Source organism: Balaenoptera acutorostrata, chromosome 1 (genome assembly GCF_949987535.1).
Source record: "Balaenoptera acutorostrata chromosome 1, mBalAcu1.1, whole genome shotgun sequence".
In the NCBI taxonomy this organism is placed as follows: domain Eukaryota; kingdom Metazoa; phylum Chordata; class Mammalia; order Artiodactyla; family Balaenopteridae; genus Balaenoptera; species Balaenoptera acutorostrata.
Window position 1 is genome coordinate 167,384,695 of NC_080064.1, and position 17,757 is coordinate 167,402,451.

Here is a 17,757-nt window from a genome sequence, read left to right on the forward strand (position 1 = left end):
AACATTTTAAAGGAAGAATATTCTGGGCAAAAAAAGAAAAGCAGAAATACATTTAAACCTTAAATTTGACTTTTTAAAGCCATTAGTATGAGACAATGATACTAAGATATTCATACAGATACCTTATGAATCTTATTTGAACTAAATGTACACACATGACAGAGATGAAATTGTACATCACTGGGGAAAGGAGAGAGTGTCAATAAATGGTGATGGAGCAACTGGGTATCTATATGGAACAAATGAAACCGAATCCCTACTTCACACCATACACAAAAAATCAATTCGAGACATAAACACAGTAGGCAAAACTTTCAAACTTTTGAAAGAAAATAAAGATCCTATCTTTATGACCTTGAGGTAGGAAAGAGCTTCTTAAGAAAAGAAAGATAAACGTAAAAAGGATAAGAATGATATTACATTACAATTTATAACAATGAATTTTCAAGCAATAACAACAAATGTTCACAAAATACACTATAAAAATTAACAGGTCACAAACAGGGAAAAGATTCACCACACCCATCACTAAAGCAGTATCTACAATATATGAATAATTTCAATAAATCAAAAGATGACCAACCAAACAGGAAAATGAGCAAAAAACATGACCAGGTATTTCACAGAAGAGGAAATATGAATGATGAATAAACATACGAAAGATTATCAGCAACACTGTTAATTGGGGACATGCAAGTGAACACTTCAATGAGATATCACTTTATAACCATAAATAAATGGTTATAAAATTATGAATTCTGACAACGGCATGGGTCATTAAGAACTCTTATATACTGATGATGGGAGTGTCAACTGGTACAATTACGTTGGAAAATAATTTGACACTATCTTGTAAAGTTGAACACATGCATTCTCCATGTCCCATCAATTTCGTTCCTAGCCATATGACTTAAAAGAAACTCCTGCACATATGCACCTGAAGACATATATGACTTCTATAGCAACGTTCATAATAGCAGAAAGCTGGGAAATAATTCACATGTCTGCTAATCAGACAAATAAATTGTGATCTATTCACCCAACAGAATATTTTACAGTAGTGAAAAGCAATGAAATATATATATGTGTGTGTACATATATATATAGTACATGTAACATGGATGAATCTTAGAAACAGTAAATACATGAAGATAGCAAGGCAAAAGATGATATACAACATAAAATTTTATTATCTCAAACACAAGCAAAACTGAACAATATATTGTTTAGAAATATTTAAATATACAAAAAATTCTGTATTTTAAGAAAAGCAAGGGAATGATAAACACAATAATCAGGATAAGGGAAAAATACACAAGTAGATTCAGTAAAACTGGTAATGTTCTGGCTCTTAAGTTAGGAGGTGAGTTCATAAGTGATCAGTTTATTATTATGCTTCATAAAGATCATATATTCTTTTATATATACTTCAAAATTCACATGATAAACATAAAAGGGAAAACTAATTGTAACCAGCCCGAATTTATAAACTCGAGGACCATATTTAGTTGTTTTATAAAATTTGGCAGTATTTACAAGAGCTTTTCCCACTGCTGTTATGGTTTAAAATTGGGTCAGATTTTGAAATAAGATCTTGGTTACTTTCTTTTACCTGTTCCTCTAAACCCTGCCCTGCAACTAATGACACACGCTGCATATACTTACATGAAACTATTATTCTTCATTTCTGCAAAACAGCCATTCTATTAATGGTAAAAATTCTCTTTATATATCATAGGGAAATGTTAAAGGAAAATATTATATTTTATTAGGAATGTGTGAAACCCTTATTTTTTAATCATGAGATGCTTATACAGAGCATTGGTTCTAATTTTAATCACTTTTCTAGCCCACGAAATTTGTCCTCACAGGATTAAAATTGCATACCATTATGTGAAAAACAGTAAAATTACAAATAATATACTCCTTCAGAGCTCCTTAAACTAAAGTGGAAGATAACACTGACCTTTCAAGTTGGAGAATATATTCTAGTTGTTCATTATTATAATAATCATATGTTATATAGTGAAACAAAATGTAATAAAAATAATATGGTGCTGAGCTACCTGTAAAATTAACCAGCTTGAGTTTTCTTTTTTTTCTACTCTTAGCTAAGTCCCAGATTACCAATTATGTTATTACATGTGACAGAAAATGCTAAACTAGTGAAAAACAGCTAAATAGTCATATTAGTGTTTCACTTATAATCATTTGTTCACTTAGCCCATTTTTTAATGTTAAATTACCTTTTTGAGTGGGAGAGTCTGAATCCATTCCATGGAGTTCACATCAAAGATATCAACTGCATTTTCACTATACACTGAGAGATACGGTGCATTGTAACCTGGGAGATGGGAAGGAGAGAACAGCTGGCTGGTTACTTTTAACTGCTAAACCCAAAACATTTTGAAAGATCTATGCTGAAGAACTGTAGAGTGGAATCCCACCAAAATCCTATTGTTAGCATATGGTAGCCACATCAATACATTTTTGAAGTTAAAAAACCCGTAAATCATAAATGAAGAGGTTTTAAGGCCATTATAACACAGAAGGAGCCTGTTAACACCAAGGGTATATTATTCCCTTACCCCATACTAGTTCTATAAAGGAATTTCATGACACTTTAAATAACTGATTCCTAAAGTAGTTAAGCTCTTGACAGTGAAACAACTTACGAAGTAGAGAAGTCTTCAGGTAAGAGTTATGGTCACATTTATGAAAGTATGATAAAGCATCTGGCACAGAAGATGCTCAATATATACTTACTGGAAGAATGAACATCAATAAATGGTGACACAAGCAAAGAAAGATTAAATGATTTACCTAAGCTAAGGTCATGAATTAAATTTTTGGCAGAGCTATTCATAAAAGCCAGATATTCTAATTCTTATTCTAATTCCAATTAACACTGTACAATTCACATAATACTTTGAATTATTTTCTGACTAGTATTCATTCTAAATATGATGTCATAGATAAGAGTATAAATTTCAGAAGAAACAAAACATCAAGAATAGTTAAGTCTGGGTAGGTAGAAGTATTTTTCTTTTGTTCTTTTTATCTAGATTTTCTAATTTTTCTGTAATAAGTATATATGGCTCTCCTAAACTTTCTTATATTGAACTTTTAAACTTGACTATACTCATACCCACCATTCCTCCTATCTTGTTGCAGTGGAAGAGGTTTTACTCCTCCTGTTCCAAATCCTTTCCCCTATATTCTGACTTCCATCCTTTTTGGCCTCTTGGGGATCTTACTCTATTTCCTGTATTTATCATATAGTCATCAACCTTTCCCTGGCTCCCTAGTGACTATTTCCCTTCGGCATTTAAACATGCTCAAAGTATCTTCCACTAAAAACAAAATGTGTTGGATTAGATATTCCTCCTACATGCCTCTACGGAACTCTGTACTTCTGCTATCAGAGCACTTATATTCTACTGGAACTTGTTTTGTCAGGAATCCATTCTACTGCATTCATGCTCTGTGAGGATAAGGCTGTCTATTTTGCTCAATGTTATATCTCTTACAGTAAAATGACACATAATAAGTATTCAATAATTTATCAATATCTTAATGTTTCTTGAAAGTATCTACCTACCTAGATAAAAATGTAAAAGTGAATAACACTTTTCAAATGCTACATTATACCTTCACATAACTGATTAAATAATTCACTAGGTAACCACTTCTCTAGAATAAGTCCTATGAGCTATTAGTGCTCACAAGCACTATATTTGGGGGGACCATGAAGATACCTCCTTAGGGTTATTTCAAAATACAATAATATGTGTTAAAAATCTATCTAAGTAAAATATTGCATAGGAAGATTAGCTTTAATTATGTTCCTGTTAATGTTGACCCTGTTGGCCTAGGTCTTAACTACATATGGTTAGTTACTTTACATAAAACATACTTGATGCTTAGGAAAAACCTCAAAGATGACTTAAAAAACAACCTGTTATTAACAATGAATACATAAAGGAGATGAAGTAGCAGGAAAAAGAAAGAAACAGCAAGATAAGACAGCGAAAAGTAAGAGAATCTTACAACAAGAGGAAGGATTTGCTGGCCACATCAATTCCTGTTGTCTAGATCTTCGGCCCTGACAGTCAGTATATATCCCAATGCTGTTAAAACACAGCAGATATTCTTTACTGGAGATTTCAACTGCACAGATGGCATCCATTGGTTGATGTGCAATAAATGAGAGTGTATGGTCATTTGAATGGAGCATACTGTATGGACTTCCTTCTCCATTCAGGGGGTATCTTAGAAATCCAGACTGGAATCCCACACAGAGTTGTTCACTGAAGATTGCCATCCACTGGACATTATATGGGACTTGAATTTCCTTAAATTTTCTGTGACGGGTCTTGCTCTGAAATAGTTCATAACAGAGGACCTGCCTTTTCATAGCCACACACAGGCATGTAAGAGCTCCATGACGTACTTTTCCAGAAGTTATGGTTTGACACCCTTTAGTTTCTGCCAATTTATAAAAATCAGTCTCTCGCCCATCCAAAGCTGACATAGGAAAAAGTCGTACATGACGATTTCGTCCTGAGATCACAGCAACAAGTTGATCATTTGGAATGAGTTCAATCTGATGAATCTTCTTATTGTCACCAACTCTAATAATTTCTATGCAAAGAAACAATAATAAATCAACTGCAAAATGTTTTGTTTACCTATTAATTATATCCCAATTATACTCAAAAGAATATGTCAACTTATAATAAAGACATAGATACACACACAGAAAAAATGAGAGATCAGAAATCATATGGAGAAAGGTGAAGATAATTACACCCATTATAAGATAATTTAACCTATCTATAGTAAGGTATTAAATTTAGCACTGAGATTTCTGGCAGCCATGGCAAAGAGTTCCTATGTGATAAAGCATGCCAGATCTTTAAGAAAAACCTCTTTACTCTCACCAAATCCTAGGGAAGTTTACCATGGGGTTACTATTTTTAAAAACTGAGTAACTCATGTTTCACTAAAGGTATTTCTTTGGGTAACAAATTAATGAAGTTTAAATGCATTGTTTTCCCATGATCTAACTTGATATAAAGACAGAACTTAGAACACTGTATTCAAGAATGCTAAGTTAAATGGGTTCCTTTTTATTTCACCCAGTATTTAATCTCTCCCTAAAAAGAAATCTGTTGTGTTAAACTGTGGGATAAAAGACCCCAACAACAAACACATTTTAATGACTGTTACCGCGTCTAGTACTGTTAGAACTATGAAAAAAATCAAGTTGCATTTTTCTTTCAGGTACCATCTTTAGAAATGCAATCTGAGTTCATACAGCAGAACTGTAAATAAAATGACACAAGAAAGATAATACACATGGAAGTTTTAGAACTCAGATGGATTATAAAAATTAAAAAATTATCTTTTGACTTATAAACGTATCCAATTAGGCCTGGAAAATTTCAATTATAGAATAAACAAGAGCAAATCCTGCTCTTTTTAGAATTCAGAAACTGTAGGTTAGAATACTCTATCAATAATATTTTCTCCAAAATAATTTTCTCTTACCATCTTTGGTGACATGCACAACAAATAACCCTTCTTCATTCCCCAAAGCTATTCTTTCATGATCTATATGAGACATAAATATGAAGTATTTTTATTAGGTAGAAACTATGTAAATTCATAGAATAAAACAGATAACAAAAGAAATTTGGTACAAAAAACCAAATATATAAAATAAGTAATTAAAAAATAGCAATAACAATTTGCACTATTAAATTTCCTTTCAGATTACTGTGGTAAATATTACCTTGTGTCTTTTTTTAATAGAACAATCAGAAAATAATTTATATCAATGCTTATAAAAAGATATAAATGTTTATTCAATAAAAGGTGAAAGAAAAAAACCCCTAGTTTGTTAGCACCCTGTGTCCAGTTCCATTTCTTGTTTGGGGAGGGAAAAATTGTGAAAGGCATTTGAACCCTACTCATCAAGCTTTTCATTATTTACTAGAAAGTAACAAAAGAGTGGGCAGTGTATGTAAGAATATGGTGAAAATTGAAACCTCCAGACAGAAAAGCTGCCATTTTTGAGGGCATATTATATATGGAGCACTGTGTGTTACACATTCCATCTTATTTAAACTTCACAGTAACCTCTGCAAGGTAATTAGTACCTACATTTTACATAGGAAACTTATGCTTTATGAAACAGCTTATGTTTTAAACAACTTTTCCTAAGTCACACAAGCGGAAAATCGATTCGTTAATAGGTTAATCTTTAGCATTGTTGCTTTTTCAGAAGAAAACACATTTGAAAAGTATATTTATTCTTGTTTACTGAAAAATAAAGTTCTAATATGGTCTCATTTATTCAATAAACATTTACCGAACATCTGTGATATAACAAATACCATGTTAGACACCGGGATTCCTAGATGAAAACCAGTCCCTGCTGACAAGGTATATTAGTAAACAATTATAACAAGATAAATGTTATGAATTCATACCTATGATTGCAGCTGCCTGGGTCGTTTTAATGAGGGGAAGAGTGCTGTCATAAGCCTCTTTGGGAACATACACTGAGCGGTCTCTGAATTTGTTTTTCTTCAAAATCTTGTGCAATTCACTCAGCACTCCCACCCATTTACTCTTCTCATTCTCACTATCTGCTAGCATCAGGATTGAACATTTGTTATTAGACGCTGAGAGCTGGGAAGCTGTGACCTAGAACAATTTAATCAAAATTCATGATATCAGCAAACAGATACCTTTTAAGCCAGTTTTATACGGATGCTAGTTTGCTTAGCACTAGCCAACAAAATGAGCATTCATTAAGTGATACCTTTAACAGAGTTTAGCTATTCCTAATCAGAAGAATAGTTTTAGCATTAGAATTCATGACAAAGGTAGTAGATACCGTTCTAAATGTTAGTGTCATTTGTATTTTCTTTGCTGCAAAGTGCCAGAATATTATCACTAAAAAATCCATTACACACAGTCATATAACAACAGCAACTGACATTTATTGAGTAATTACTGGGCACTGGGCACTGATCAAAGCACTTTGTAAGTATTAACTCATTTAACTCTATCAACATCTTTACAAGGTAGGTATTGTTATTATATTCTGATTTTATATATGAAAAAAACTGTGATGCAGAGAAATTAATTTCTCCAAGGACACACAACTAGACTGGAATCCTGTGTCCACGCTTGTAAGCACTACACTATACTGATTTTCAACTTGTTTTAAAAAAGTCAAAAATACTCAGAAGTACTTAAGATTCTCTGTTACTTCATAACAATAACTCATCTCAGGGAAGACCAGATCACTTGAGCTAGTATTTAAATGAAGGTTTATAATTATACAATGACACTATAATCAGAACAGAATTAAATTATGTATATATGGATCCTTTATTAAAAGTAATTTAAGCAGCAGTGACAATAAAATCCCACAATTAGAATCAGTTAAGATAAGTGGGCCTCTGTAGGCTCCCTTGGTACTGGTGAGAGAATAGCTGTTGGTCTAGTAACTGAATAAGTATGGTCTTTGTCTGACCTTCCTCATATACAAGATTCATAGACAAATACAAAGCATATAGGCATACCATTAAGGCAACAGTTCTTTTTATTAACCTCTATTACCTTAATTCACCAATTGGAGATGGCCCTGTATTAGACAGCCTCCAAAGATGGCTACCAACAATTCTTCTATGGAATCCCACTCTTCTTATCAAGAAATGCAGTCTATTTCCCCTTCTCTCAAGTCCGGGCTGACCTCATGACTTGCTTTGGCCAACAGAATGGAGAGGGGTTATTATGCCTGTTTTGAGCCTAGTCCTTAAAAGGCCTGGCAGCTTCCTCTGCTCTCTTGGAAGTCGGTCACGGAATGCTCAGCCAGACTAGTGGATGATTAGAGACCACGTGGAGAGAGTTCATACAGAGAACTGAGGTGGCCCAGTGAACAGCCAAGTACCAAGGCGAACAGCCAGCACCAAGGCCCCAGATGTGAGAGTAAGGTCATTTTGGATATTCCTGCTCCAAATGAGCTGAATGCAGTCACATGAGAGACCCCAGTTGACACCAGAACTGTATACCTGAAGAACTGACCCACAGAATGGTGAAAAATAAATCACTGTTGGCTTAAGCCACTAAGTTTTGGAGTGGTTATTACAAAGCAATAGAACTGAAACATACTAACTTTTTAAATGAGATCTTAAAGAAACTTCTATTTTTTAAAAAATTGAGAAATCTCATGCTTATTCATTTTTTCATGTTGTAGTGCTTATCTGAAAATTGAATTGTGACTCAAAAATATTATCCAAGAGGAAATCTATTTTAGAAGCCATATATTCATGCTTTCTTTCTTTTTTTTAAAATTTATTTTATTTTTGGCTGTGTTGGGTCTTCATTGCTGCGCGCAGGCTTTCTCTAGTTGCAGTGAGCTGGGGTTACGCTTCATTGCGGTGCACAGGCTTCTCATTGCGGTGGCTTCTCTTGTTGTGGAGCACAGGCTCTAGGCGCGCCGACTTCAGTAGTTGTGGCACATGGGCTCAGTAGTTGTGGCTCACGGGCTCTAGAGTGCAGGCTCAGTAGTTGTGGCACACAGGCTATGTTGCTACGTGGCATGTAGGATCTTCCTGGACCAGGGCTCGAACCTGTGTCCCCTGCATTGGCAGGAGGATTCTTAACTGCTGCGCCACCAGGGAAGCCCTATTCATGCTTTCTATTGGTCTTTTACTAATTAAATATTTACTTAGCACAAATTGTCTATAAGATTTGGTTCTATTCCAAATAAGTTTGTGATCTATATAGAAAGGCAAAACGTATACTCATGAAAAGCGAATAATTCAGTGATCAAATTACAGCACACATACTTACTCTAAATATACAGGGTATGTCTTTTCGACTTGCATGAATAACATCAGAAGCCAAGACTGAACTCACAGAAAATTCTTCATCCCTGAAGGAAAAGTTAAAAGTCAATGGAAACAGTACAAGTCAGTGTATGTGGGTATGTGTGTGTGGTTTTAGGCGTGTATCCAAATAACACATATGAAGCAATCCTTAAAATTTAATTGCACAAAATATCCAAATTAAATTTTTAAAATTTTTGAATTTTCTCCCTTTGTAATTGATAGTGCCAAAAGTAATTTATCAAGTGTAATTTAACAGTGCCACATTATACAAGAGTTAGAAATCATTTCTGGCTTACTCAGAGTCAAAAGGCCAGTAAGTACATATGGATTCGAACCCTGGTAGGTCTGCAGCATCTCCAGCAGACTGCACCCTCTTTCCTCTCATAATACATCTCAAGTGCCTTCAACACAGCTCATCTGACATTTTACTGTTCCTTCAACACCTAAAACAGATTTCCTCCACAATAATTTATTCCTTGTGACTTCCTTAATTTGGTTATTGGTACCATCATTCTCTTGGTCTTGAAGACTTGACATCTTAGTTTTATCTTTGATTCTTCTCCCTACCTTTCTGTAATTGGTCCCTTAGGAGGTTCTGTCAAATTTTCCTTACTGATATTCTAGTATTTCTTGCATCTGTTCCTTTATATTCCATATTTGTGGGGAAGATAATGTGTTTGAAATGCTGGTATGAAATGCCAACGTGAGCCAGAGCTAGAAATTCTAGTTTTGAGCACTGGAGAAAGACCTGGACTGGAGACATATGTCCGGGAGTCGTCAACACAGAGGTGATGGCTGAAGCTATGGCAGTCAATAAGATCACTGAGGGAGAGCGTTAAGAGAGTCACAAGAAGAGGGTAAGCAGAGCACCCTAAGGGGCAGGGGAAGATTCTGAAAAATGAAACTAGAAACATTCAAGAGATATACTTACTTAAATGTTCACTGATTCATTTTATATTCCAAGAGCCTGTCTGATTTTGAGATTTTTATTTCCTTTCCTCACATTGGAATTGTACCTAAGCCTTTACTTTAGGTGATGATATGAACATTACACACATGAGACTCCAGAACCCCTTTAAACTGGTCTTTTGGTTTCAAACATTAGCTTCTTCTCCCTGACCCAACACACATCAACCTGTTCTATAACTACACCTTATTTCATATTTTTAATTATGTTACGATTGCAATATTAGTAAATGAGAAAATTAACATGAAATTAGATTTAAATAAAAACATGGCAATGCAATTAGAAGAAAAATCACATGCTTTTCATTCCTATGTTGCAAAGATACAAGTATTTTCACCTTCGCAAACTTACCTCATGTCAATCACCTGACTGACTACAACACTGGGCTGAGAGGCTTTTCCTTCAGCAATATCGTACAGAAAGAGTTTGAAATCACAAACTACAGCCAGTGCTCTTTGCCATCCTTTCTTCACTCCAGCTGGCTTAGGGATCTTAGACATGCAAACAAACAGACAAAACAACCTAAACTGAAATGTCAGTCAGAGCCCCTTTAATTACATATGTAACTGCATGATGAAAACCTAAAGACAGTGTACACGTGTTGTAAGTCTGCCACTGTGTTTGGTAAAGTAGCAGATGGTACACATATATCATTAATAACATGAGAAAGTGTGATAACACATTCTTCAAACACTGATTGACATTATATTCTGAAAAAGACTTTAATGGTACCATTTTAATTTTCTCTAGCAATTCATTACAATAACATTCATGGATTTCTAAGTAGCATAAAAGCCAAATTTGGTAGTAGGATGAAAAGCAGCTTACACTTTAAATATTATTCAAGATTACAAGTTAAGATTATGTCTTGACAATATCTCATGCTTCATAAGCATATGCCAACCCTCCAGCAAGATGAAGAGCCAAAGACCCCTTTATGGAGATTGCAACATCTGTTCATTACAATACAGGGACAGTACAGAAAATTTTGAGACATTTTGGAATTTATTCTGAGCGAAAGCTAGGTTTTTGTTTTCAGATCATTACTGTGAATGAAGTAAAACTGTTAGATGAATTTTATTCACCTAATTTTCTGTCAAGGACTGTGTTTGTAAGGTGATTTTCTTTAATTCATTAATTAGCCTTAAAAGATTAATCTAAACCCAACCTAATCATACTTACCCTGACATGCCCTTCATATGCTGTTCCTACTCCTTTCTGTGGATCTATACCCAGGGGACCTTTTGTCTGTTCAGGAGGAACTGGACAAGCAGTTGGAGCTTTGTTTACACAAGTTATGTGACATGAAAATCCACACACTTTTGGAGGGGAAAAAAGAAACAGTGTTCAATAAAAATTCGTTTTTACAAAGAGAAAATTCACTGAGCACTCATTACATGCAAAGTGCCATGTTAAATGAATGCTTACCTCTGATTTTATTTTAAACAACTTGACAGTATTTTTGTCATTTGGGGAGCTGATTCATTTGCTCACCAATAAGAATTTCAATGAGAAATAGTAAATACTTTTTTATTACTGTAATATGTAATATTACTGTTCTGTGTTAACACTAGTGATCAAAATGAGAAGCAAATAGATGGAAAAAAAATCTAACCTTGCAAATAAAACAACTGTTTTAAACTGAATTCTTAAAAGAGTAGCTTCTGGAGTTTTCTTTAACTCTTCATCTCACTGCAATTTGGTATCTGACCTGAAATCTCTCTTGCAAGAGTCACTGATGGATGTTAAATTACCTGACATCTTTTCAATATCTGGCAAATTTTACCAATCCCTCTTTTTGAAATTTAAATTGTTCAATGATTAAGAAGGTATAATTTAAATTTTAGGAGTTACTGATATTATTGTATATACTTAAATTACTACTAAGATAATTTTTTCTGTAATAATCTAAGAGAGGTAAGATTATCCCCATTTACATATGACTGGCCCTGGGTCACAGAACTCGTAAGTGGCATTGCTGGAATTCAAACCCAGGCAGTCTTGCTCAGAGCCTGCATACGTAACTACCAAGAGTATTGCCATGATACCTCTTGATACTTAAATGATGAACTTGAGATTCTAAGACAAAATGATAAATAAAAATAAACTCTCTTCCACTGAGACTTGGTTGGTTGAGAATTAAAGGTTACAATATTTAAAACAAACAAGCTTGTTGGGAGGGGTTACAGACTAAGAATATCTATTTAGACAATTCCTACTCTCAGGGGGATCCTGGAGAATATCTGGGAAGGAATAAAAGAGGAACTGAAGGGATACCATCATGGGAACACATACACGTGGGAAAATGGATTGTATATCACAAATGGATACAAAACTAGCAGAGAGGCAAGAGGGACTAGTACTGACTGTCAAAAACGATTCATCTTCTGTAAGACAACTCATTCACTTCTAAGTAGAGTGTCTAACAAGTTACAATTTGCTTTAATAAGCAAAAATCTCTCTTCCGGGCTTCCCCGGTGGCGCAGTGGTTGAGAATCTGCCTGCTAATGCAGGGGACATGGGTTCGAGCACTGGTCTGGGAAGATCCCACATGCCGCGGAGCAACTGGGCCCGTGAGCCACAATTACTGAGCCTGCGCGTCTGGAGCCTGTGCCCCGCAACGGGAGGGGCCGCGATAGTGAGAGGCCCACGCACCGCGATGCAGAGTGGCCCCTGCTTGCCGCAACTAGAGAAAGCCCTCGCACAGAAACGAAGACCCAACACAGCCATAAATAAATTAATTAATTTAAAAAAATGTTTAAAAAAAAAATCTCTCTTCCAACGGGCAATGGAAACAATAAGATAATTGTCCTATACTGGATCTAATTTCAACCAAGAAGAATTAAAATGACAGGAATCTTTAGAGGTTATAACCACATTATACAACACTTATGAAAGCCTGAGCATAGTCCAATGTGTCCCCACAGCTTTATAGGGTAGGCTGGTAGGCTGCAAAGAGTCAGTCTGAAGAAAAGGCCCAATTTCATGGCAGGAGACCCTTAGAAGGGAAGAGAATTGGGAAGATCTCAAAAATTCCTACTATGGAACTGCAAATGATTCTGGTTCATAAAAAATGACAAGAGACCTAAAGCTAAGTAGCTGCCAGGATTCTTTCTGATAAACAGATTAAAAAATCACATTTATAAGTACTGGCTAAGTTTCACAATGAGACAAGGCAAATTCTCTCCGTTGGGTTCAGACACACCTCCCTAGTCAATGACAGAGGCTATTCCTTCTCAGATTACTTTGTTATCTTTACCTTTAACCTCCCCTTAACTATGTTTCCCAAGGCTCTGTCCTCATACTTGTTCTCTTTTTACTCTACATGGGTTTCCTGGAAAACATCATTCATATTCATCACTTCACACATTCATAACTCTCAAATCTCTACTTTTAAAGCCTGCCCATTTCCTTTTGCTCTAAACCCATGCATCTAAGAGACTAGTTAAGATAATGCAATCAGGATCTTCCACTTGGGTTGTGAGAACTAGCCAAACATTAGAACACTGATCCCCAGTGCCCAGAAGCACAGAGCAGGCATTCTGCGAGCATGTGATGGATGGATCAATGAATGGTAGGGAAAAACCTCTGCTACTAACACTAGGAATAAAATATCTTTTGAGGCATAGTAGCCGACATTTAATATTTGTGAAAAGATACTTCATTGTCTACTTATTAATAATAATTTCTCTAATAAATTAAACAAGAGTAAAATTAAATGAATAGATTCAAGAATAACTTTCACATATTTTGTCATACAGGTTAATGGGTTTTGGGGACCACAAATTCTCCTGAATGATGAAACAAAGATGAATGAAACATATTTAAATATAGCTCCCCTGGAAAATGTTTCTAGGGACCATCTGTCTAGTTTCCAATATTCAACAGACTTTAGCAAGGTGTTCAGTTTATTATCCAAAGAAAAGCAAATGATTAAGTTAAATAAATAAACATTTATATACTTTTTAAAGAGAATAAAGCTATTTGATTACAATTCAGGGAGTAAATGTCAGGACTCTAAATTAGTCACATTTTCTTACCATTTAATTCTTACCTTCACAGGAACAGCCTTGTCTTATCAAGCCCACCATCAAGGAGGTACACTGATGACATTTGGTAGGAGTAGTAAAAGATTTGACAAAAAACTGATGAGTCTTGCGCTGCAAAACAAATTGATAAAAACATACACATTGTTGATTTAAAGGATTTCCATAATATGTATCTCTGTGAACCACACCAGCTGCTAGAATGTTTTCTAATTAGGTGTAAAATGAATTCTTTTCATTTCTCACCACATCTTTCTATAATTAATGCTCTTTAAATATTTTTATTAGGCAATATTGAGCTGGATTATGCTAAAAATAATATAAGAAGTTAAATGATAATCAATTGCTCTTGAATGCCGTTTGAAAAGTTATAAAATAAACTAGCATTTTTTTGCTCATGAATTTTGAATTCAGGATTTTTGTAAATTCTTTGGCAATGCATTAGGTGAAATTTTGCGTATTTATACCTATACAAATAAAGAAATTTAATATGCTTTTATACCTTCTTACGAAGAACAAACAGTAATTTAAAATTCTTGTCCCTACTAAAAATCATGTATTTGATTTTCTGGGACCACGAACAAGTAACATGCTTAACAAATATGTTTCCTCCCTTGGAAGCAGGCAGTATTACACTTGAGCAGATATAAATACACATATATTATTCCAGAGACAGACTGAAAACCCAGCAGTTAAAGTTCTTCTCTAAGTCTTTGCTGATCTGTATGGTGGTACGCCAATGTAGATTTCAGCTCTCTAGAACACTTCTTTCCTCTCCAAATGAACTCTTAGCATGTTTTAATAATAAATGAATTGTAGCCACTGTTCTATCACTCTGCTGTGTGAACTTAGGAACAAATTACTTAACTCCTCTGTGTCTCACTTTCTTTATTCTATAAAATAGAATCAGTAATAATATCTACTTCATGGGGTGGTTAAATGAGCATTAATATAAACAAAGCCTTTTGAACAGTGCTGGCACAGAGTAAGCATTCAAAACATATTTACATATGTATGTTATAAATATAAACATATTTATAAAACATATTCTGAAAACAAATTTGGCTAATTATTTCTTTTTTATATGTGTGATTGATTTAAACTAGTAAAAACTTTATCCTGTATTCTGGTAACGTGTGAATACTGATGGAAAACAGTTTTAAAGTAGTATTATTTCAGTTGAAGTTTACCATATTAACAAAAAACTAAAGAGAATATTCAAAGCTTTAAAATTTAAGTTAAAAATAAATTTTGCTCTTCTCAACTGGGATATATTTACATATAACAAAAGAAATTAAAAAAAAAATCAAGCGTAGAAAAGTACATCATCTTTTTATATTAGGGTCCTGGAATGGAATGAGATTCTCAAATTTAGAGCAGTCATGAGCTCTGGTCCAACCTCAAACCATTCTATTCTAGAAGTTCCTCAGGACCTTTGGTCAGTTTCAAAGCCGCACTGGGCTGACTTTATTCTAAGTAGGGTACAGACTATCTTTCTACTGGCTCTATAATTGCTGTACGTGGACTGAGCAACAACCAAGGTGCAGACATTGTGCCAGTAATTCTCAATCATCTCATTTAATGGAGACAATGCCTCTGGGAAGACAGGTATTATTTCTTTATATAGATGAAGAAACTGAAACTCAGAGAGATTAAATAAATTAGTCATGAATAGACAGTTATTGGTAGAGTTAAAATTCAAGCCTGGATCTGATTCTGCCATCTTTCAGAGTTTGATAACTTAAAAACATGTAACTGAAAAATATGATCCAAAAAAAAAACCCAAAACACCAGACTGCATAAGGCACAGTTAGGTCAAGACTAGAGGCCTCCATGCCTGTGATAAAAATACCTGGTTTGTTAACATCACATAAAATTTTGCTCAACATTTCTCCTGTATACTAATTTTTACTCTTAGTTTTTTTAACTTTCAGGAACTATGAGAGTAAATTTTCTAGTGCTAACTTTTTCAATTGTTCAAAATACATTAATGCAATAATGCAAAATTTGTTACTGATTGGTTCTAAAGGCTTCTATTACAATGAAAGAATTAGTCAATGGCTCGAGGTAAGTAACTGTTCTTTTTTTCTTCTTCTAAAAGATAAGAAGACATGTCTGAAATGACAGTAATAAAATAACCATGCCCATGACAAATTTAATAGTATTACATCACAATATCTAAAAATTGCTTACAAAACATATTTATTACATACTTTTCCCCCAGAGATCTGCTCAGGATGTCATAATTTTAACTAAGTATGCAATAGTAGGAAAGATAAACAATGTTTTACCAAAGCATTGATTTTAAATGACCAACTGGCAGGTGCTGGTTAAATTCTAGGAGGTGGGCGTGATTCACTACTGAAGATTAATGGTCCATGTTTTACTAATCCCAACTAAGAACAGTATAATATATAACATAAATAACATGATTCTGAGAGCATCAAACTTTCGGCAACACACCATAGGCTTTTGGTTTTATTTCTTTCTGGTGCGGGGTGGGGGAAGATGAATAGTAACAAAAAGATAGGTAAATTCAGCCCTAGGATCTAGACCACTTGGCTTCTGGATCTTTCTAAGATCCCCCTTCTTGTCTCCTGGTCAATACCTGATTTCTAATACTTCCACAAAAGGTCGTTGGAGGAGGAGAAAAAAATGTCTAGTAAAAGAGGCATTAAACCTAAAGCATGAACTCAAATTAATTTTAGATTATGTGATAATTTGGAGTAAAATGAGAATTAACTATAACCTCGAAATTTAAAGAAGTTGATAGAAAGAAGGGTTCTTTTCTATTCCAATTTTGTCAGTGTTGCAGACTTCAAGCTACTCAGTGGAGAAGGTAAAATACTTTTAATAAAAGATGTGAGAACAAAGTAGAACCAACCCTTTTTGAAAACTTACAAATTAGTAGTTGTACATAATTAGGATTCTACACTATAAATGACAAGTAAAGGCGTCTTTATCTCAAGCAAACCTTTATTAAAAGTTTTTTTAAAATAACCTTTTTCCCTTTTAAACACTTTTACTTTGAGATAATTATAGATTCAATCCTTCATCTTTTAAAAAACATGAAGTAAATTTTATTTTATTTTTGGGGGAGGAACAATAGGTGTACAAAATTGAGTTAATATTCAGTCCATGAAATATTATCACCAGAGCTTCGTGGAGGCCCCTCTAATTTTGTTTGACCTTATTTATTTATTTATTTATTTATTAAACTGGACCCCTATCTTAAACCACTCATAAAAATCAACTCAAAAGTAAGGATGGAGTAAGGATTGAACATGGACCTGAGTCCATAAAACTCCTAGAAAAGAGCATAAGGACTAAGATCCTTGACATTGGTCTTGTATTTGGCCTTATTTTATTTTTAATTCATCCTTGATGATCTACTCCCCATCCTTCCCCATGAAATCTGTCACCCAATCTAATGTGAGCTACACAGGTCCTTGGATATGTACACAGCCTTATGAATTAGATATTTTTGAGTGTTGCTAATTTATATAAATGTGATTTTGTTACACATCAACCATATTTTACCTATCTTTCTTCTATTTCCAACTCCCTGTTACCATATGCAGCAGTAAGCATCTCTGTCATGTTGCCTAATGGATCTGCATAAAAATTTTTCTGAAGGAATGAGATTGTTGGGTTATGTGGTATATGTCTACTCTAGTAGCCAGGTTGTTCTCCAGGATGGTTGTGCCTGTTTAAAATTCCACTAGCTGTGTGTGAAGCTGCGTGTTTCTTCACATCGTTGATGCTATTTTACTTACTTTTTGACAATCTGGTGAGTATAAAGTAGTATTAATTTTAAAATTATTAAATTATT

The 17,757-nt window shown here is 34.3% G+C and overlaps 1 protein-coding gene across 14 annotated transcripts in view; it reads right to left on the reverse strand.

Annotated features, from left to right (window-relative positions):
- CDC42BPA (CDC42 binding protein kinase alpha) overlaps nt 1–17,757 on the reverse strand; it is a 322,438-nt gene that overhangs the window by 21,021 nt on the left and 283,660 nt on the right. For all 14 annotated transcript variants that reach the window (XM_007167184.2, XM_007167178.2, XM_007167177.2 and 11 more), the window contains 8 exons: nt 13,934–14,039; nt 11,062–11,198; nt 10,231–10,370; nt 8,875–8,956; nt 6,498–6,714; nt 5,554–5,616; nt 4,051–4,644; nt 2,247–2,344 (listed from right to left, as the gene is read on the reverse strand). In XM_007167184.2, the coding sequence (XP_007167246.2) occupies nt 2,247–2,344; nt 4,051–4,644; nt 5,554–5,616; nt 6,498–6,714; nt 8,875–8,956; nt 10,231–10,370; nt 11,062–11,198; nt 13,934–14,039 (1,437 nt within the window). The remainder of the gene's footprint in view (nt 1–2,246; nt 2,345–4,050; nt 4,645–5,553; nt 5,617–6,497; nt 6,715–8,874; nt 8,957–10,230; nt 10,371–11,061; nt 11,199–13,933; nt 14,040–17,757) is intronic.